This window comes from Chiloscyllium punctatum, chromosome 5 (genome assembly GCF_047496795.1).
Source record: "Chiloscyllium punctatum isolate Juve2018m chromosome 5, sChiPun1.3, whole genome shotgun sequence".
NCBI classification, from domain to species: Eukaryota; Metazoa; Chordata; class Chondrichthyes; order Orectolobiformes; family Hemiscylliidae; genus Chiloscyllium; species Chiloscyllium punctatum.
Genome location: NC_092743.1, coordinates 97,585,907 through 97,600,390, shown reverse-complemented (window position 1 = coordinate 97,600,390; position 14,484 = coordinate 97,585,907). Strand labels below are relative to the sequence as shown.

The window sequence follows — 14,484 nt, the reverse complement described above, 5'->3', positions numbered from 1 at the left end:
ACTTCTGTTTCCCTGACCCCCAATGCCTCATCTTCACCATGGACATCCAATCCCTCTACACCTCCATCCGCCATGGCCAGCACCTCCAAGCCCTCCATGTCTTCCTCTCCCGACATCCCCACCAGTACCCTTCCACTGACACTCTCATTCATTTGGCTGAACTGGTCCTCTCCCTTAACAATTTCTTCTTCGAATCTTCCCACTTCCTCCAGATGAAAGGGGTAGCCATGGGCACCCGCATGGGCCCCAGCTATGCCTGTCTCTTTGTCGGCTACGTAGAACAGTCCATCTTCCATAGTTACAATGGCACCACTTCCCATCTCTTCCTCCGCTACATTGATGACTATATCATTGCCACCTTGTGCTCCAGTGAGGAGGTTGAGCAGTTCATGAAATTCACCTGGACCATCTCTGACACCTCCCTCCCCTTCCTGGACCTCTCCATCTCCATTAATGACAACCGACTCAACACTGACATTTTTTACAAACCCACTGACTCCCATAGCTACTTGGATTACACCTCTTCCCACCCTACCTCCTGCAAAAATGCTATCCCCTATTCCCAATTCCTCTGCCTCTGTCATATCTGCTCCCAGGAGGACCAGTTCCACCACAGAACACTCCAGATGGCCTCCTTCTTTAAAGACCGCAATTTCCCTTTCCATGTGGTTAAAGATGCCCTCCAGCCCATCTCATCTGCGTCCCACACCTCTGCCCTCAAACCCCACCCTTCCAACAGCAACAAGGACAAACCCCACCCCACCCCCGGTCCTCAACTTACACCCCACCAACCTCCATGTAAACAGCATCATCCGCCGACATTTCTACCACCTACAAACGGACCCACCACCAGGGATATATTTCCCTCTCCACCCCTATCTGCTTTCCAGGTCCATGCTACCCAACAACCCACCCTCCCCTCCTGGCACCTTCCCCTGCCACCGCAGGAATTGCAAATCCAGCGCCCACACCTCCCCCCTCACCTCCATCCAAGGCCCCAAAGGAGCCTGCCACATCCATCAAAGTTTCACCTGCACTTCCACCAATGTCATTTATTGCATCCGTTGCTCCCGATGCGGTCTCCTTTACATTGGAGAGACTGGATGCCTTCTTGCAGAGTGCCTTAGGAAACATCTCTGGGACACCCACACCAAACAACCCCACTGCCCTGTGGCCGAAAATTTCAACTCCCCTCCCACTCTGTCGAGGACATGCAGGTGCTGGGCCTCCTCCACCACCATTCCCTCACCACCCGTCGCCTGGAGGAAGATCATCTTATCTTCCACCTCAGGACACTTCAACCCCAGGGCATCAATGTGGACTTCATCAGTTTCAACTCCCCACCTTACCCCAGTTCCAACCTGCCAGCTCTTCACCATTCTCATGACCTGTCCTACCCATCAATCTTCCTTCCCCTATTCGCTCCACCCTTCTCTCCAACCTATCACCTCATCCCCACCTCCATCTACCTATTGCACTCTTAACTACCTTCTCCCCAGCCCGACCCCTCTCCCATTTATCTCTCCACCCTGGAGGCTCCCTCTCTCATTCCTGATGAAGGGCTTTTGCCCGAACCGTCGATGTTCCTGCTCCTCGGATGCTGCCTGACTTGCTGTGCTTTTCCAGCACCACTCTAATCTTGACACTTATTATGTTAACACCAAGTGTTAATCAAGTGGCCTATAATGCACACCAAACAGTGCCTAATGGTCATGGAAGGCCTCAAGAATACCCATGGACACTATGTTTCCCTTCTCCAGGGATACTGAGTCATGGAAGAGAGGTGGAATGTCAGGTATAACAAACCTCTCTATGGCCCACTGTTTGGAACTGATAATGGTCAGCTTAAGAGCAGGTCTGCTCCACTACCTGCCACCCCAGTCCCTCTGTTATACTATTTTGATTGACAAAATTAGCAAATGAAAAATTTACTTTTTAAAGTAAATAAGTCTCACAAACTTGATAGAGTTTTTTGAGGAAGTAACAAAGAGAATTGATGAGGCAGAGCAGTAGATGTGATCGATATGGAATTCAGTAAGGCGTTCGACAAAGTTCCCAATGGGAGACTGATTAGCAAAGTTAGATCTCACGGAATGCAGGGAGAACTTGCCATTTGGATACAGAACTGGCTCAAAGGTAGAAGACAGAGGGTGGTGGTGGAGGGTTGTTTTTCAGACTGGAGGCCTGTGACCAGTGGAGTGCCACAAGGATCGGTGCTGGGTCCTCTACGTTTCGTCATTTACATAAATGGTTTGGATGCGAGCATAAGAGGTATAGTTAGTAAGTTTGTAGATGACACCAAAATTGGAGGTGAAGTGGACAATGAAGAGAGTTACCTCAGATGCAAGGTGCTGCATTTTGGGAAAGCAAATCTTAGCAGGACTTATACACTTAATGGTATGGTCCTAGGGAGTGTTGCTGAACAAAAAGACCTTGGAGTGCAGGTTCATAGCTCCTTGAAAGTGGAGTCACAGGTAGATAGGATAGTGAAGAAGACATTCGGTATGCTTTCCTTTATTGGTCAGAGTATTGAGTACAGGAGTTGGGAGGTCATGTTTCGGCTGTACAGGACATTGGTTAGGCCACTGTTGGAATATTGCATGCAATTCTGGTCTCCTTCCTATTGGAAAGATGTTGTGAAACTTGAAAGGGTTCAGAAAAGATTTACAAGGATGTTGCCAGGGTTGGAGGATTTGAGCTGTAAGGAGAGGCTGAACAGGCTGGGGCTGTTTTCCCTGGAGCATCAGAGGTTGAGGGGTGATCTTATAGAGGTTTACAAAATTACAAGGGGCATGGATAGGGTAAATAGGAAAAGTCTTTTTCCTGAGGTCGGGGAGTCCAGAACTAGGTTTAGGGTGAGAGGGGAAAGATATAAAAGAGATCTATGGGGCAACGTTTTCACGCAGAGGGTGGTACATGTATGGAATGAGCTGCCAGAGGAAGTGGTGGAGACTGGTAGAATTGCAACGTTTAAGAGGCATTTGGATGGGTATATGAATAGGAAGGGTTTGGAGGGATATGGGCCGGGTGCTGGCAGGTGGGACTAGATTGGGTTAGGATATCTGGTCGGCATGGACGGGTTGGACCGAAGGGTCTGTTTCCATGCTGTACATCCCTATGACACTATGAATTAGCCCTTAAAATAGCACTGTAACAAAAACTGAATTTCAAAGGAAACTTACCGCACTTCTGGCAGGGGATAACGTGCCCACCAATTGAATACACTTTCGCATATGTATCTTAACCATAAAAATTAAGGTATCATTAACATCAATGGCTGGCACATGCCTCTCAGTAACATACTAATTTCTGCCCTTTTTGTTTTGAAGTGCTGTGGTAGCACTGGCATTTTGTTTATTCCTTCACTATAAGAATAGATACAAAGTACTTATTTAATAACTAGTGCTTTGTTATCCATTATAATTTCACTCCATCTGTCTTTAATGGGCCCACATGCCCCTTTATTGCCCTGTGTTAATATGTTTATAAATTGAGTTTTGCTTATTTCTTTGCATGTTTTATTCCTTTTATTTACTGTGCATCTTCTTAATTTCTGAATGTTTCTTTTTGTTCTAAAAACTCTTCCAGTTTTCAACATTTCCACTATTCTTACAATTATGTAAGTTTTTTTCCTTTAGTTCCTATCCCTCATCTCATATGTTAATCACACTTGTTTAAAGACTTGAGTAAAAGGCTTTGCCTTTTAGCAACATGTTTTTGTTTAGTACTGTATAAAATACTGTTCCCACTGTGTGCCTGCAGATTTAAACCTTCAATGCTGTTTGCTGCAGTCAGTTCTCTTCCTGTCCATTCAAACTATGTCTAATTTAAATTTGAAAGATTTGAGTTCTCCCAAGGTTGTGTAGGGTGTGTAATTAAATGGTGAAATGAAGGGAAAAATACACAGCGATTGATTGGAATCTGGAAAGCACTGCCTGAGAGTGTGGTAGAGACAGATTCAATCATGCTTGCAAAAAAGAATTAAAAAGTTATCTGAAGTTATCTGTTTGGAGGGCTAAAAGGGAAAAGAAGGGGAATGGGACTAGCTGAATATCTCTTGTAGACTGTCAGCATGAACACAGCATGTCAAATAGTCTCCTTTTGTAGTGTAACATTTTTACAGTTTTATGATTCCAGGAGTTGTGTATCAGCTATTGCTGTTAATGCAGCTCATTCTTTTCTTTTTGTTATTTAAGAACCACCTCAGCTCATTCTCTTTTTTTATGAAATTGAGTACCTGATATATATGCACAGCTAGGAGGAAACCTGTGTTTGGTGGTTGACCTCAATATTGTCAGGAGTAAAGTTTCTACAGTTGGCCTCAAAGAAAAGGGAGATGTAGCCAGGGTTTCTCACTGTATCACCTTTGCTACAAGCAAATTTTGGATTATGATGAGGTTCAGTTACAACTTGGGATGAATAGCTTGCTGTTAAATCATTGCCAAGGTTTACACATGCAGAGTCATTACACAAGGAGGGACAGGGGTCCAACTTGGCAAAGAAGAAAAAGCACATTTCAAATTATAAATTTATATGCTTTTGTAATAATCTTTTTTTAACTGGCCCTGCTGCTTTCAAAGATCTGTGTACAGTGTATTATCTTCAAATTATAACTGTTCTGATGAAGTGTCATTGACCTGAAGTTGTAAATCTGTTTTTGGGTATTTACCCAATTAATACTTCTAGCTTCCTGTTGGAAATGCCTGTAACCATTGGAATTTAGAAGAGTAAGAAGTGATCTTATTGAAACGTGTGAGATTCTGAAGAGGCGAGACAGGATGGGCGTGGACAGGATGTTTTCCCCTTGTGGAAGAGACTGGGGTTCTTGGGCACAGTTTAAAAATAAAGGGCCTTAAAAATAATGAGGAGGAATTCATCTCTCAGAAAGTTGTGGGTCTGTAGAACTCTGTTTCTGAGAGAATGGTGGAGACGGGATCATTGAATGGTTTTATCATGGAGATGAATAAATTCTTGATGGAGAAGAAGGCAAGGTCTATCAGACATGGGGTAGATACATGGATTTGATCAGCCATGAGCTTATTAATAACATAGCAGGCTCGAGGGGATGAATGGCCTACTCCTGCTCCTAATTTGTATGTATTTTATTTTGTTTGTATGGCATTTGGTACAATGACAATAGCTGAGTAGGCTGGACTGATTGTTGTGAACTGAAATATTATGTGAAATTGTCACGTTTACTCCAATGATCAGAAATCAGAGTCATCAACAATTGTCTCCATCAAGTTGTCTATTAATTTTGGGAGCCATTCAGAATTTTGGCGTGATTTCACATTTGAATCCATCCCATGGTGGTTTGCTTCAGAGATCTTGTGGGTATATCATCAGTTTTGCTAATATAGCCACCCTATTCTGCTCGTCTTAGGCCTAAGGTACAAATGTTTCCTTCGTTTGGATGTGCAAGAAATTTACAGTGATTTGGCACCCATCTGAATGCATGCATGTTTATATAGACAAGTAAACACATCAAACTCTAACCCCTCATGATGTGAGCCTTTTTTGATGGTAAAACAACAGAGCCATTGGAGAGTTGTGGAAAGCTAGGTGAAAGTGAATACTGCAGATGCTGGAGATTTAGAGTCAGGGGTGTGGTGTGGGAAAAGCACATCAGGTCAGGCAGCATCCGAGGATCAGGAAAATCAACATTTCGGGCAAGAGCCCTTCATCAAGAATGAGGCTGGGAGCCTCAGGGGTGGAGAGATAAATGGGAGGGTGGTGGGGCTGGAGGGAAGGTAGCTGAGAGTGCAATAGGTGGATGGAGGTGGGGGTAATGGTGATAGGTAGGAGAGGAAGGTGGAGTGGATAGGTGGGAAGGAAGATTGGCAGGTGGGACAGGTCATGAGGATGGTGCTGAGCTAGAAGGTTGGAACTGGGCTAAGATGGGGGAGGGAAAATGAGGAAATCGGTGAAATCCACATTGATGCCATGAGATTGGTGGGACCTGAGGCGGAAGATGAGGCATTCTTCCTCCAGGTATTTGGTGGTAAGGGAGTGGTGTTGGAGGAGGCCCAGGACCTGCATGCCCTGGGGAGGGTGGTGTGGGTGCAGGTTTTGCAATTTCTGCAGTGGCAGGGGAAGGTGCCGGGAGGGGACGGTGAGTTGTTGGGGGTGTGGATCTGACAAGGTAGTCACGGAGGGAACAGTCTTTATGGAAAGTGGATAGGGGTGGGGAGGGAGATATATCTCTGCTGATGGGATCTGTTTGTCAATGGTGGAAATGGCGGAGGATGATGCAATGTATACGTAGGTTGGTGGGGTGGAAGGTGAGGACCAGAAGGGTTCTGTCCTTGTTGCGGTTGGAGGATTGGGATTTGAAAGCTATCAAAAGCCACAACCGAAGATCAATGAGAAGCTCAAATGACCATGTCATGAGCGGAAAGCTTTTCATGTTGATAAATTGAAAATAATGAAATGGGTTCACCCTGGCAATTTCTCCATAGCAGTGAATGTCACAAATCCCTTTGCGAATAATGTTGGTGAGTGCATGTTGAAGGAAGTTTCTTGGCAGACTCTTTACAACAACTGCATGACTTTCACCCCTCGGGATATGGATGGCTGATGGATGGCCCCTACTATGGAGTGAATTTCCCAAGCAGGCTACTTTGGAAGGAACAAAGATTATTGTCCAACATAAAAACCAAAAGAATTGCAGATGCTGTAAATCAGAAGGAAAAACAGAAATTAGTGTAAAAGCTCGGCAGTCTGGCAGCATCTGCAGTGACAAACCAGAGTTAACATTCCAGATTGAGTGATCCTTTGTCTGAAGAAGGATCATTCGACCCAAACTGTTAACTCTGACTTCTCTCCGCAGTTGCTGCTCAACCTGCTGAACTTTTCTGGCAATTTCTGTTTTTGTTTGTTGTTGCACAATGTGTTACCTCCAAGATAAACTCCACGTGCAACTGAAAGAAAAACAGCAAATGAGAGCCAGAACTGCAGGTGGAACAATTGTGACATATTGGGCTACATAGATGAGTGACTGAGTTTGGATTGTGGTGGGAAAAATAAGAACGAGTTTACTGTGTCTGCTAGAGAGAGTGAAGTTGAATGGTCCCTCTTCCAATTTATTTGACACCTTTTTGCCTCTGGAATCAGCCGATCGTTTAATCTGCCATTGGGTGAGCAGAAATGAACCATGGAATTGGACAGCAAGGAGAGAGACCATTTGTTCCAATGTGTTTGTGCTTTGTCTCTGAAAGCTATCCAATTAAACTGATTGACTCTGCTCTTTAACCACTATGCACCTTAGTTCACATTTCAAAAGTGGTTTTGCCTATTAAGTTTGAGTATTTAAAGTATCTTCTGCATAACCTCAATTGAGCTTTGAAACACAATATTATATTTCTGTTTTCTAAAATATGATAGTAAAATAAAGTTATTGCATAAAATAGATGTCAGCTTAAATCATTAAATAGTACTTGTCTGCGACGGGATATCGTGTTCAATTCTTATTCGGTCCTTGCACTTATAAACTAAGTTACCATTTTCTTCTGAATAATGTTACGACATTGTGACTGAGCATAAATCTCCCACTTCTTGTCATTTGAGTGGACTTAACACATTGCATGCAGTGATAAAACAGAAGAACTGTGAGGAGATTTTTGGGGGGGGGGGTGTGGTTTGTGGGTATCCCAGGTCAACATTCTTTTGTTTGTCCACAATGTTGAGGCAAATTAACCGATGATTCATTTGACTGCTGCTGTGTGGGATCTTACTGTGCACAGATTAACTACTAAGATTGCCACCCAAACATTACTACATGTCAATACAGACACATTTGAAATCAGGTGCCATACGTATGCATTCCTTCCCTTTTTAATGATTGTGGTTCAATATTTTAAATTTAGAATTAGTGAAATACCCAAATGCTCCCACAACAATTTGATTCAAATTTTGAATAAAGTGTACACTGTTTTGTTAAAAGGATGCTACGCACAGATTCTGAGTGAGACCAAACCAAAAATTGGTCATGATTTAATCTCATTGTTGCGTTATGTTATTAAATGCGGTTTTTTTAGAAAGCATGAACTCACTGTAAAATGACCTTAAAGTATATATAACATATATATATTGCAGTGCTGAAAACCAATTGCTAAAAGCACTAGAAAGCCGTAGAGGTGAAGTAATGGCTATGTACGGTGACCTGACTGAAGTCAAACACCAATACCGTGGTATGCAAGGCCATCGCTGGAAGGTAAGGGCAAGCAACAAGTCTCCTCCTGCAGCTTTCCATCAAAACTCTTCCTTATGAACGCAGCATTAGAGCTGGGCTGAATGAAGTCTTTCAGCAAGTGAGGAGCAGTTATGTCGCCATGCAAATGAGACAGGCCCGGAGATGTAATGAATCTTCTATCAACCTTTCCTACCAGGGTGACAGCTTGCTTTGAGGAAGGTTGTAAATGCGAGAGAGATTGTGGTATAATTCCTCAGACTGGCATTTCTGCCCCCCAGTCACCATTCGATTATCTTCCAAATTGCTGTGTTTCAGAGAGATAAAGATTTTTTATGGCTTGCTGACTTGAAACAAGCAGTATAGCTAGAAAAGCAATGGCAATCCTGCCATGCATAGCAATTTCATTGGTAAAAGACAAGATCTTCACTCATATATTTCAAAACTTACTGAGGACAAGCCAGGAAATGGGGGCAGGGGTGGTGATTGGCAATAATATGAAATATATTTTGGCATGTAAAATTATCTAAATATATTTCTGTATGAAATTTGTTGGGGGTGTTTAATTTAGAATGTGTTTAATATCCAAAGCCTTCCTGCACCAGTAATCCTGCCTAGAGGTTTCAAAAAGATTACCTCCATTTTTCATATAATGTTAATTTTGGGTTTCAGTGCACAAAATATTAAATTTGGACTTTTTCTGTTAATTAAAATTTTGTAATTAGAATGAAAATAATTGTCATGCTGCTCAGAGCTTTAAAATAGTGAGCATACAAAAAAAAGCAGGATGTTGATTCTTGCAGAATATTTCTTGTTAAAATTTACAACTTTATAACCTTTAAGCATGATAACCAATGCTATGTTGAAATCAAGCTATATTTTGGAAAATGACTACAGAGTAAATATTGTTTGCCACTATTAAAGCAGAAATACTAACACAATTTTACAAGAGCACGCATTGCGATGGACTCAGTATCCCCACAAGGAAGCCAGTGCCTGTTACAAGTTTAGGGACTTCTTCTAGATGGGCTATTGGTACAGAGTCAAAGCCATTCCCATTGAACAGTTGAAGCTTGTGATCTTTATTCAATGTTAGAATGTTTAATGCATGCTAAACCAAAGGCATTCCAAACGAATATGTAGAGAGTCGAGGCTAGATCTGAATTGTTGTGTACAATGAGTGGACATAACAAAGCAGGAGATGCTTTGGAACCAGATTCTCTTTATTTCAGGAAAGGGGTGTTCACTGTATTCTCTCAGACCAGCGTAGTTGGCAAAATGGCTTCTCATGTTGCAGGGTGTCATAGAGTCATAGAGATGTACAGCATGGAAACAGACCCTTTGGTCCAACCCGTCCACGCCGACCAGATTTCCCAACCCAACCTAGTCCCACCTGCCAGAACCCAGCCCATATCCCTCCAAACCCTTCCTATTCATATGTCCATCCAAATGCCTCTGAAATGTTGCAATTGTATCTGCCACATCCTCTGGCAGCTCATTCCATTCACATACCACCCTCTGCGTGAAAAAGTTGCTCCGTGGGTCTCTTTTATATCTTTTCCCTCTCACTCTAAACCTATACCCTCTAGTTCTGGACTCACCGACCCCAGGGAAAAGACTTTGCCTATTTACCCAATCCATGCCCCTCATAATTTTGTAAACCTCTATAAGGTCACCCCTCAGCCTCCGCGCTCCAGGGAAAACAGCCCCAGCCTGTTCAGCATCTCCCTATAGCTCAAATCCTCGAACTCTGACAACATCCTTGTAAATCTTTTATGAACCCTTTCAAGTTTCACAACATCTTTCCGATAGGAAGGAGACCAGAATTGCATGCAATATTCCAAAAGTGGCCTAACCAATGTCCTGTACAGCCGCAACATGACCTCCCAACTCCTGTACTCAATACTCTGACCAATAAAGGAAAGCATACCAAATGTCTTCTTCACTATCCTATCTACCTGTGACTCCACTTTCAAGGAGCTGTGAACTTGCAGTCCAAGGTCTCTTTGTTCAGCCACACTCCCTAAGACCTCACCATTAAGTGTATAAGTCCTGCTAAGATTTGCTTTCCCAAAAGGCAGCACCTCACATTTATCTGAATTAAACTCCATCTGCCACTTCTCAGCCCATTGGCCCATCTGGTCCAGATCCTGTTGTAATCTGAGGTAACCCTCTTCATTGTCCACTTCACCTCCAATTTTGATATCATCTGCAAACTTACTAACTGTACCTCTTATGCTCGCATCCAAATCATTTAAGTAAATGACAAAAAGTAGAGGACCCAGCACTGATCCTTATGGCACTCCACTGGTCACAGGCCTCCAGTCTGAAAAACAACCCTCCACCACCACCCTCTGTCATCTTCCTTTGAGCCAGTTCTGTATCCAAATGGCAAGTTCTCCCTGTATTCCGTGAGATCTAACCTTGATAATCAGTCTCCCATGGGGAATCTTGTTGAATGCCTTACTGAAGTCCATATAGATCACATCTACTGCTCTGCCCTCATCAGTCCTCTTTGTGACTTCCTCAAAAAGCTCAATCAAGTTTGTGAGAAATGATTTCCCATGCACAAAGCCACGTTGACTATCCCTAATCAGTCGTTGCCTTTCCAAATCCATGTACATCCTGTCCCTCAGGATTCCCTCCAACAACTTGCCCACCACTGATGTCAGGCTCACTGGTCTATAGTTCCCTGGCTTGTCCTTACCACCCTTCTTAAACAGTGGCACCACGTTAACCAACCTCCAGTCTTCCAATATCTCACCTGTGACTATCGATGATACAAATATCTCAGCAAGAGGCCCAGCAATCACTTCTCTAGCTTCCCACAGAGTTCTTGGGTACACCTGATTAGGTCCTGGGGATTTATCCACTTTCATGCGTTTCAAGACATCCAGTACTTCTTCCTCTGTAATATGGACATTTTGCAAGATGTCACCATATGTATCCCTACAGTCTATATCTTCCATATCCTTTTCCACAGTAAATACTGATGCAAAATACTCATTTAGTACCTCCCCCATTTTCTACGGCTCCACACAAAGGCCGCCTTGCTGATCTTTGAGGGACCCTATTCTCTCCCTAGTTACCCTTTTGTCCTTAATGTATTTGTAAAAACTCTTTGGATTCTCCTTAATTCTGTTTGCGAAAGCTATCTCATGTCCCCTTTTTGCCCTCCTGATTTTCCTCTTAAGTATACCCCTACTTCCTTTATACTCTTCTGAGAATTCAATCTATACCTTCTATTCGATCCATACCTTACATATGCTTCCTTCTTTTTCTTAACCAAACCCTCAATTTCCTTAGTCATCCCGCATTCCCTATACCTACCAGCCTTTCCTTTCACCCTAACAGGAATATACTTTCTCTGGATTCTCGTTATCTCTTTTCCGAAGGCTTCCCATTTTCCAGCCGCATTGACTGCACAGCATCTAAATGCCAAAGTGTTCGGCAATTGCAATAGTTAACACACTAAAAGTTCACCCACGCTCAGCATATCATGCTACTTGGGCACCTGTGAAAGTGTGCAGCCACTCTGTAGCATGCTTTGTGCTGGCTGCATGCACTATCTTTTAATTTTTCAACCACTACAATGTTTGCATGCTGCCTGTATCGCAATGAGCAGTGCAATGTGATTCTTCCTGCACCCAGTCCTGGTCCAACCCAAATATTACCCCCACCACAACTTTGAAATTATGCTGTGGGAATATGGATGGAAAGAGGTATCCATTCATTTGAAATTTCTTCCTCATTTACATTTGAAGCCTCTGCTAAAACAATAAAGGAAGAAGGATTTCAGAAGAATATTCTTGAGGATTGTTATTTCACAATGTATGTTCATATTTTATCATTGGGCTTTCTATTTTTCCAAATGTAAGTGGTCTTTCATTTATTGCGCTGTAAATACTTCGATAAATTGTTCCATTCAGGTTGAATGGTCTGGCACACCTCAGCCTGTTCAAATCGAACTGAAGTGTCTACGGGCTGTGAAGGATAAATTGCCTAAAGGACAGTTCATCCTCAGAATTTCGTTGTACAGCCGACTTGGGGGCTATCCACTTCAATGGTCGAACTCGAAGGATCACAACTGGACAGGGACAACCCAACCAGTCCATCATGATGGGAACTTTTATAATGTGGAGCTAAGTTTCAACCAGAGCATTGCTGCGGTAAGCAATATCATTACTTTTTAATGTTTACTTTGTTTAAGAAGTGACAACAATATTTCAGCAAATAAGGTACTTTTGACTTCATTTCACAGCAGACAGTGAGATATGTGAGTCAAAGATTTCAGGGTGGGTGATCAGAGAAATCACTGAGGACAGATGTTTTGCTTTAATTAAGAAAAGGGGTGTGTACTTTGAGCGCATTCATTCTGCATTATGTTTTGAGCTGTCTTCCACCATATTAGATACAGTCAGTAGAGAGGTTTGCAGTGCCTGCCCCTCTTTGTCTTCCCAACTGGACTTTTCACGTCGCTCATGAAAGTGCAAAATGAAGAAAATAGACATGATGTAGAGACTCAGTGAATCCAGTTGCCTCAAAGTAGGTAGCCTGAATGACACTGGGCCATTCAAGAACTGAAAAAGTACTCTTGTATCTAAGATGGGACTTCAACTGCAGAATGAGAGAAGGCAACTTTTCAATCACTAATATGCAATACCTTTACATTGCAGTCTTTTGAATTTTTTCAAAATTGTTGTTCATCGCCTCACTGTTCCTCCGTTGTTCTTACTAAGCTCTAAATCAGCTAGGAGAAAGTGAGCACTGCAGATGCTGGAGATCAGAGTCAGGAGTGTGTTGCTGGAAAAGTGCAGCAGCATCCCAGGAGCAGGAGAATCAACGTTTCAGGCAAAAGCCCTTCATCAGGAATCTGCTACCCCACCTTATGGTTCTTCCTCCTGCTGTGTTAAAATCGAGACTCTGCAGCCTCTAATTCGAATTCATTTTTAAGACCTCAAAACTGTGGAATTTCTCTCAGTCCTTCCTCCCTTTTCCAGAATTTTAAAGGTTGAAGCTTAAGCTTAGTGCAACCCAATTTATCTCGCCTCTCTTTTACTCTTTGATGTTTGTAGTCACCTACTGAATTGAATGAATTGCTTGCTTGGAGGGTAAACACTGACACAGACTAGATGGACTGAATAGCCTGCCTCGTGTTTTAGAATTGCACTGCATTCTAACTGAACATCCTCATCTTCATGTGGATTCACTTTAGGGTGTTTGGTATTCCAGCCATTGCAGGTGACCAGGCAGCCAGTCTCTGTATCTCACTCTCATTGGTTAGCGAATTCTTGGGTCAGATTGATGGATTGAGCAGTAATTTGCAGTGACGTGAAGACTATCAAGCAAGAATTGAGTAAAGCAGACCTGCCAGTGCAGCTGCACATCATTTTTTGTAAAATTACAGGAGATGACTGACAGTTGCTGAGTTGAAGGTTGTGTCTTTCTGTTTTTATTCTTGGTAAGTGAAGTGTTGATGGTGGAAGGAAGCCGAGAGGGATAAAAAGTGATTGAATGGAAACAATCTGCAAATTGCAAGAGATGATCAATTGCTTGAAAGGAAATTTTGGTACTTTAGGGATAAATCAGTTGAAGACGGCAATAGTGAGAGCATCAATAAGTGAGGTATACGAATCAATGCATTGGCAGGCAACATACAATTATGTACATCTCTATAATATGGCCTGATTGGTAGCTTTGTTATAGATGATATCTGCTGTATGTGTGTCTTGCTGTTAAGAGAATTCACCTTTTAAGGACTCCTTATGTCCTGTGTATTCAGTGCTGTGATTCTGCCTGGCTCTTAGCCTGCAATGACTTTGCTAGTTGTACACATACAAAGCAGTTGGTCTGCTGCAACGCCGATACATAATTTGTAATGTGTATAAAAATAAACTAACCCAAGGAAGTATTCAAGTCCTGATGGATGATTGCATTATTAGACTATTATCAGTAACACAGCAATGTCCATTGTAGAAAAGGCTTAAAAGATGAACTTCTTTCAGTTTGTAGTTAAGAAATAAAAATTACTTCACACTTTCATCCTGCTGATTGTTGTAAGTGGAATCATAATACTTGCTACTGCTTATGTTAGCCTAGTTTCTAAACAGTAGTGGCAGTATCCAGATTATCTTCCTAGAATCATCATAATATTTCCAAGCAAGGGAGATGCTAACGTAAGGATATTTTCATGCTTCCTTTGTAATTCGCATCCATCTCCTTCTGTGCATGAAGGCAACATGCTTAGCAGCCGGACGACAGACAGGGGCCCCTTGACACTGTGGGGAAGTACTTCT

General features: G+C 42.6%; 1 protein-coding gene across 1 annotated transcript in view; it reads left to right on the top strand.

The window, feature by feature from the left end:
• Window positions 1-14,484, top strand: part of ofcc1 (orofacial cleft 1 candidate 1) — a 306,357-nt gene that overhangs the window by 79,859 nt on the left and 212,014 nt on the right. The window contains exons 9-10 of the mRNA XM_072570820.1: window positions 8,095-8,212; window positions 12,118-12,357. Coding sequence (XP_072426921.1) covers window positions 8,095-8,212; window positions 12,118-12,357 — 358 coding nt within the window. The remainder of the gene's footprint in view (window positions 1-8,094; window positions 8,213-12,117; window positions 12,358-14,484) is intronic.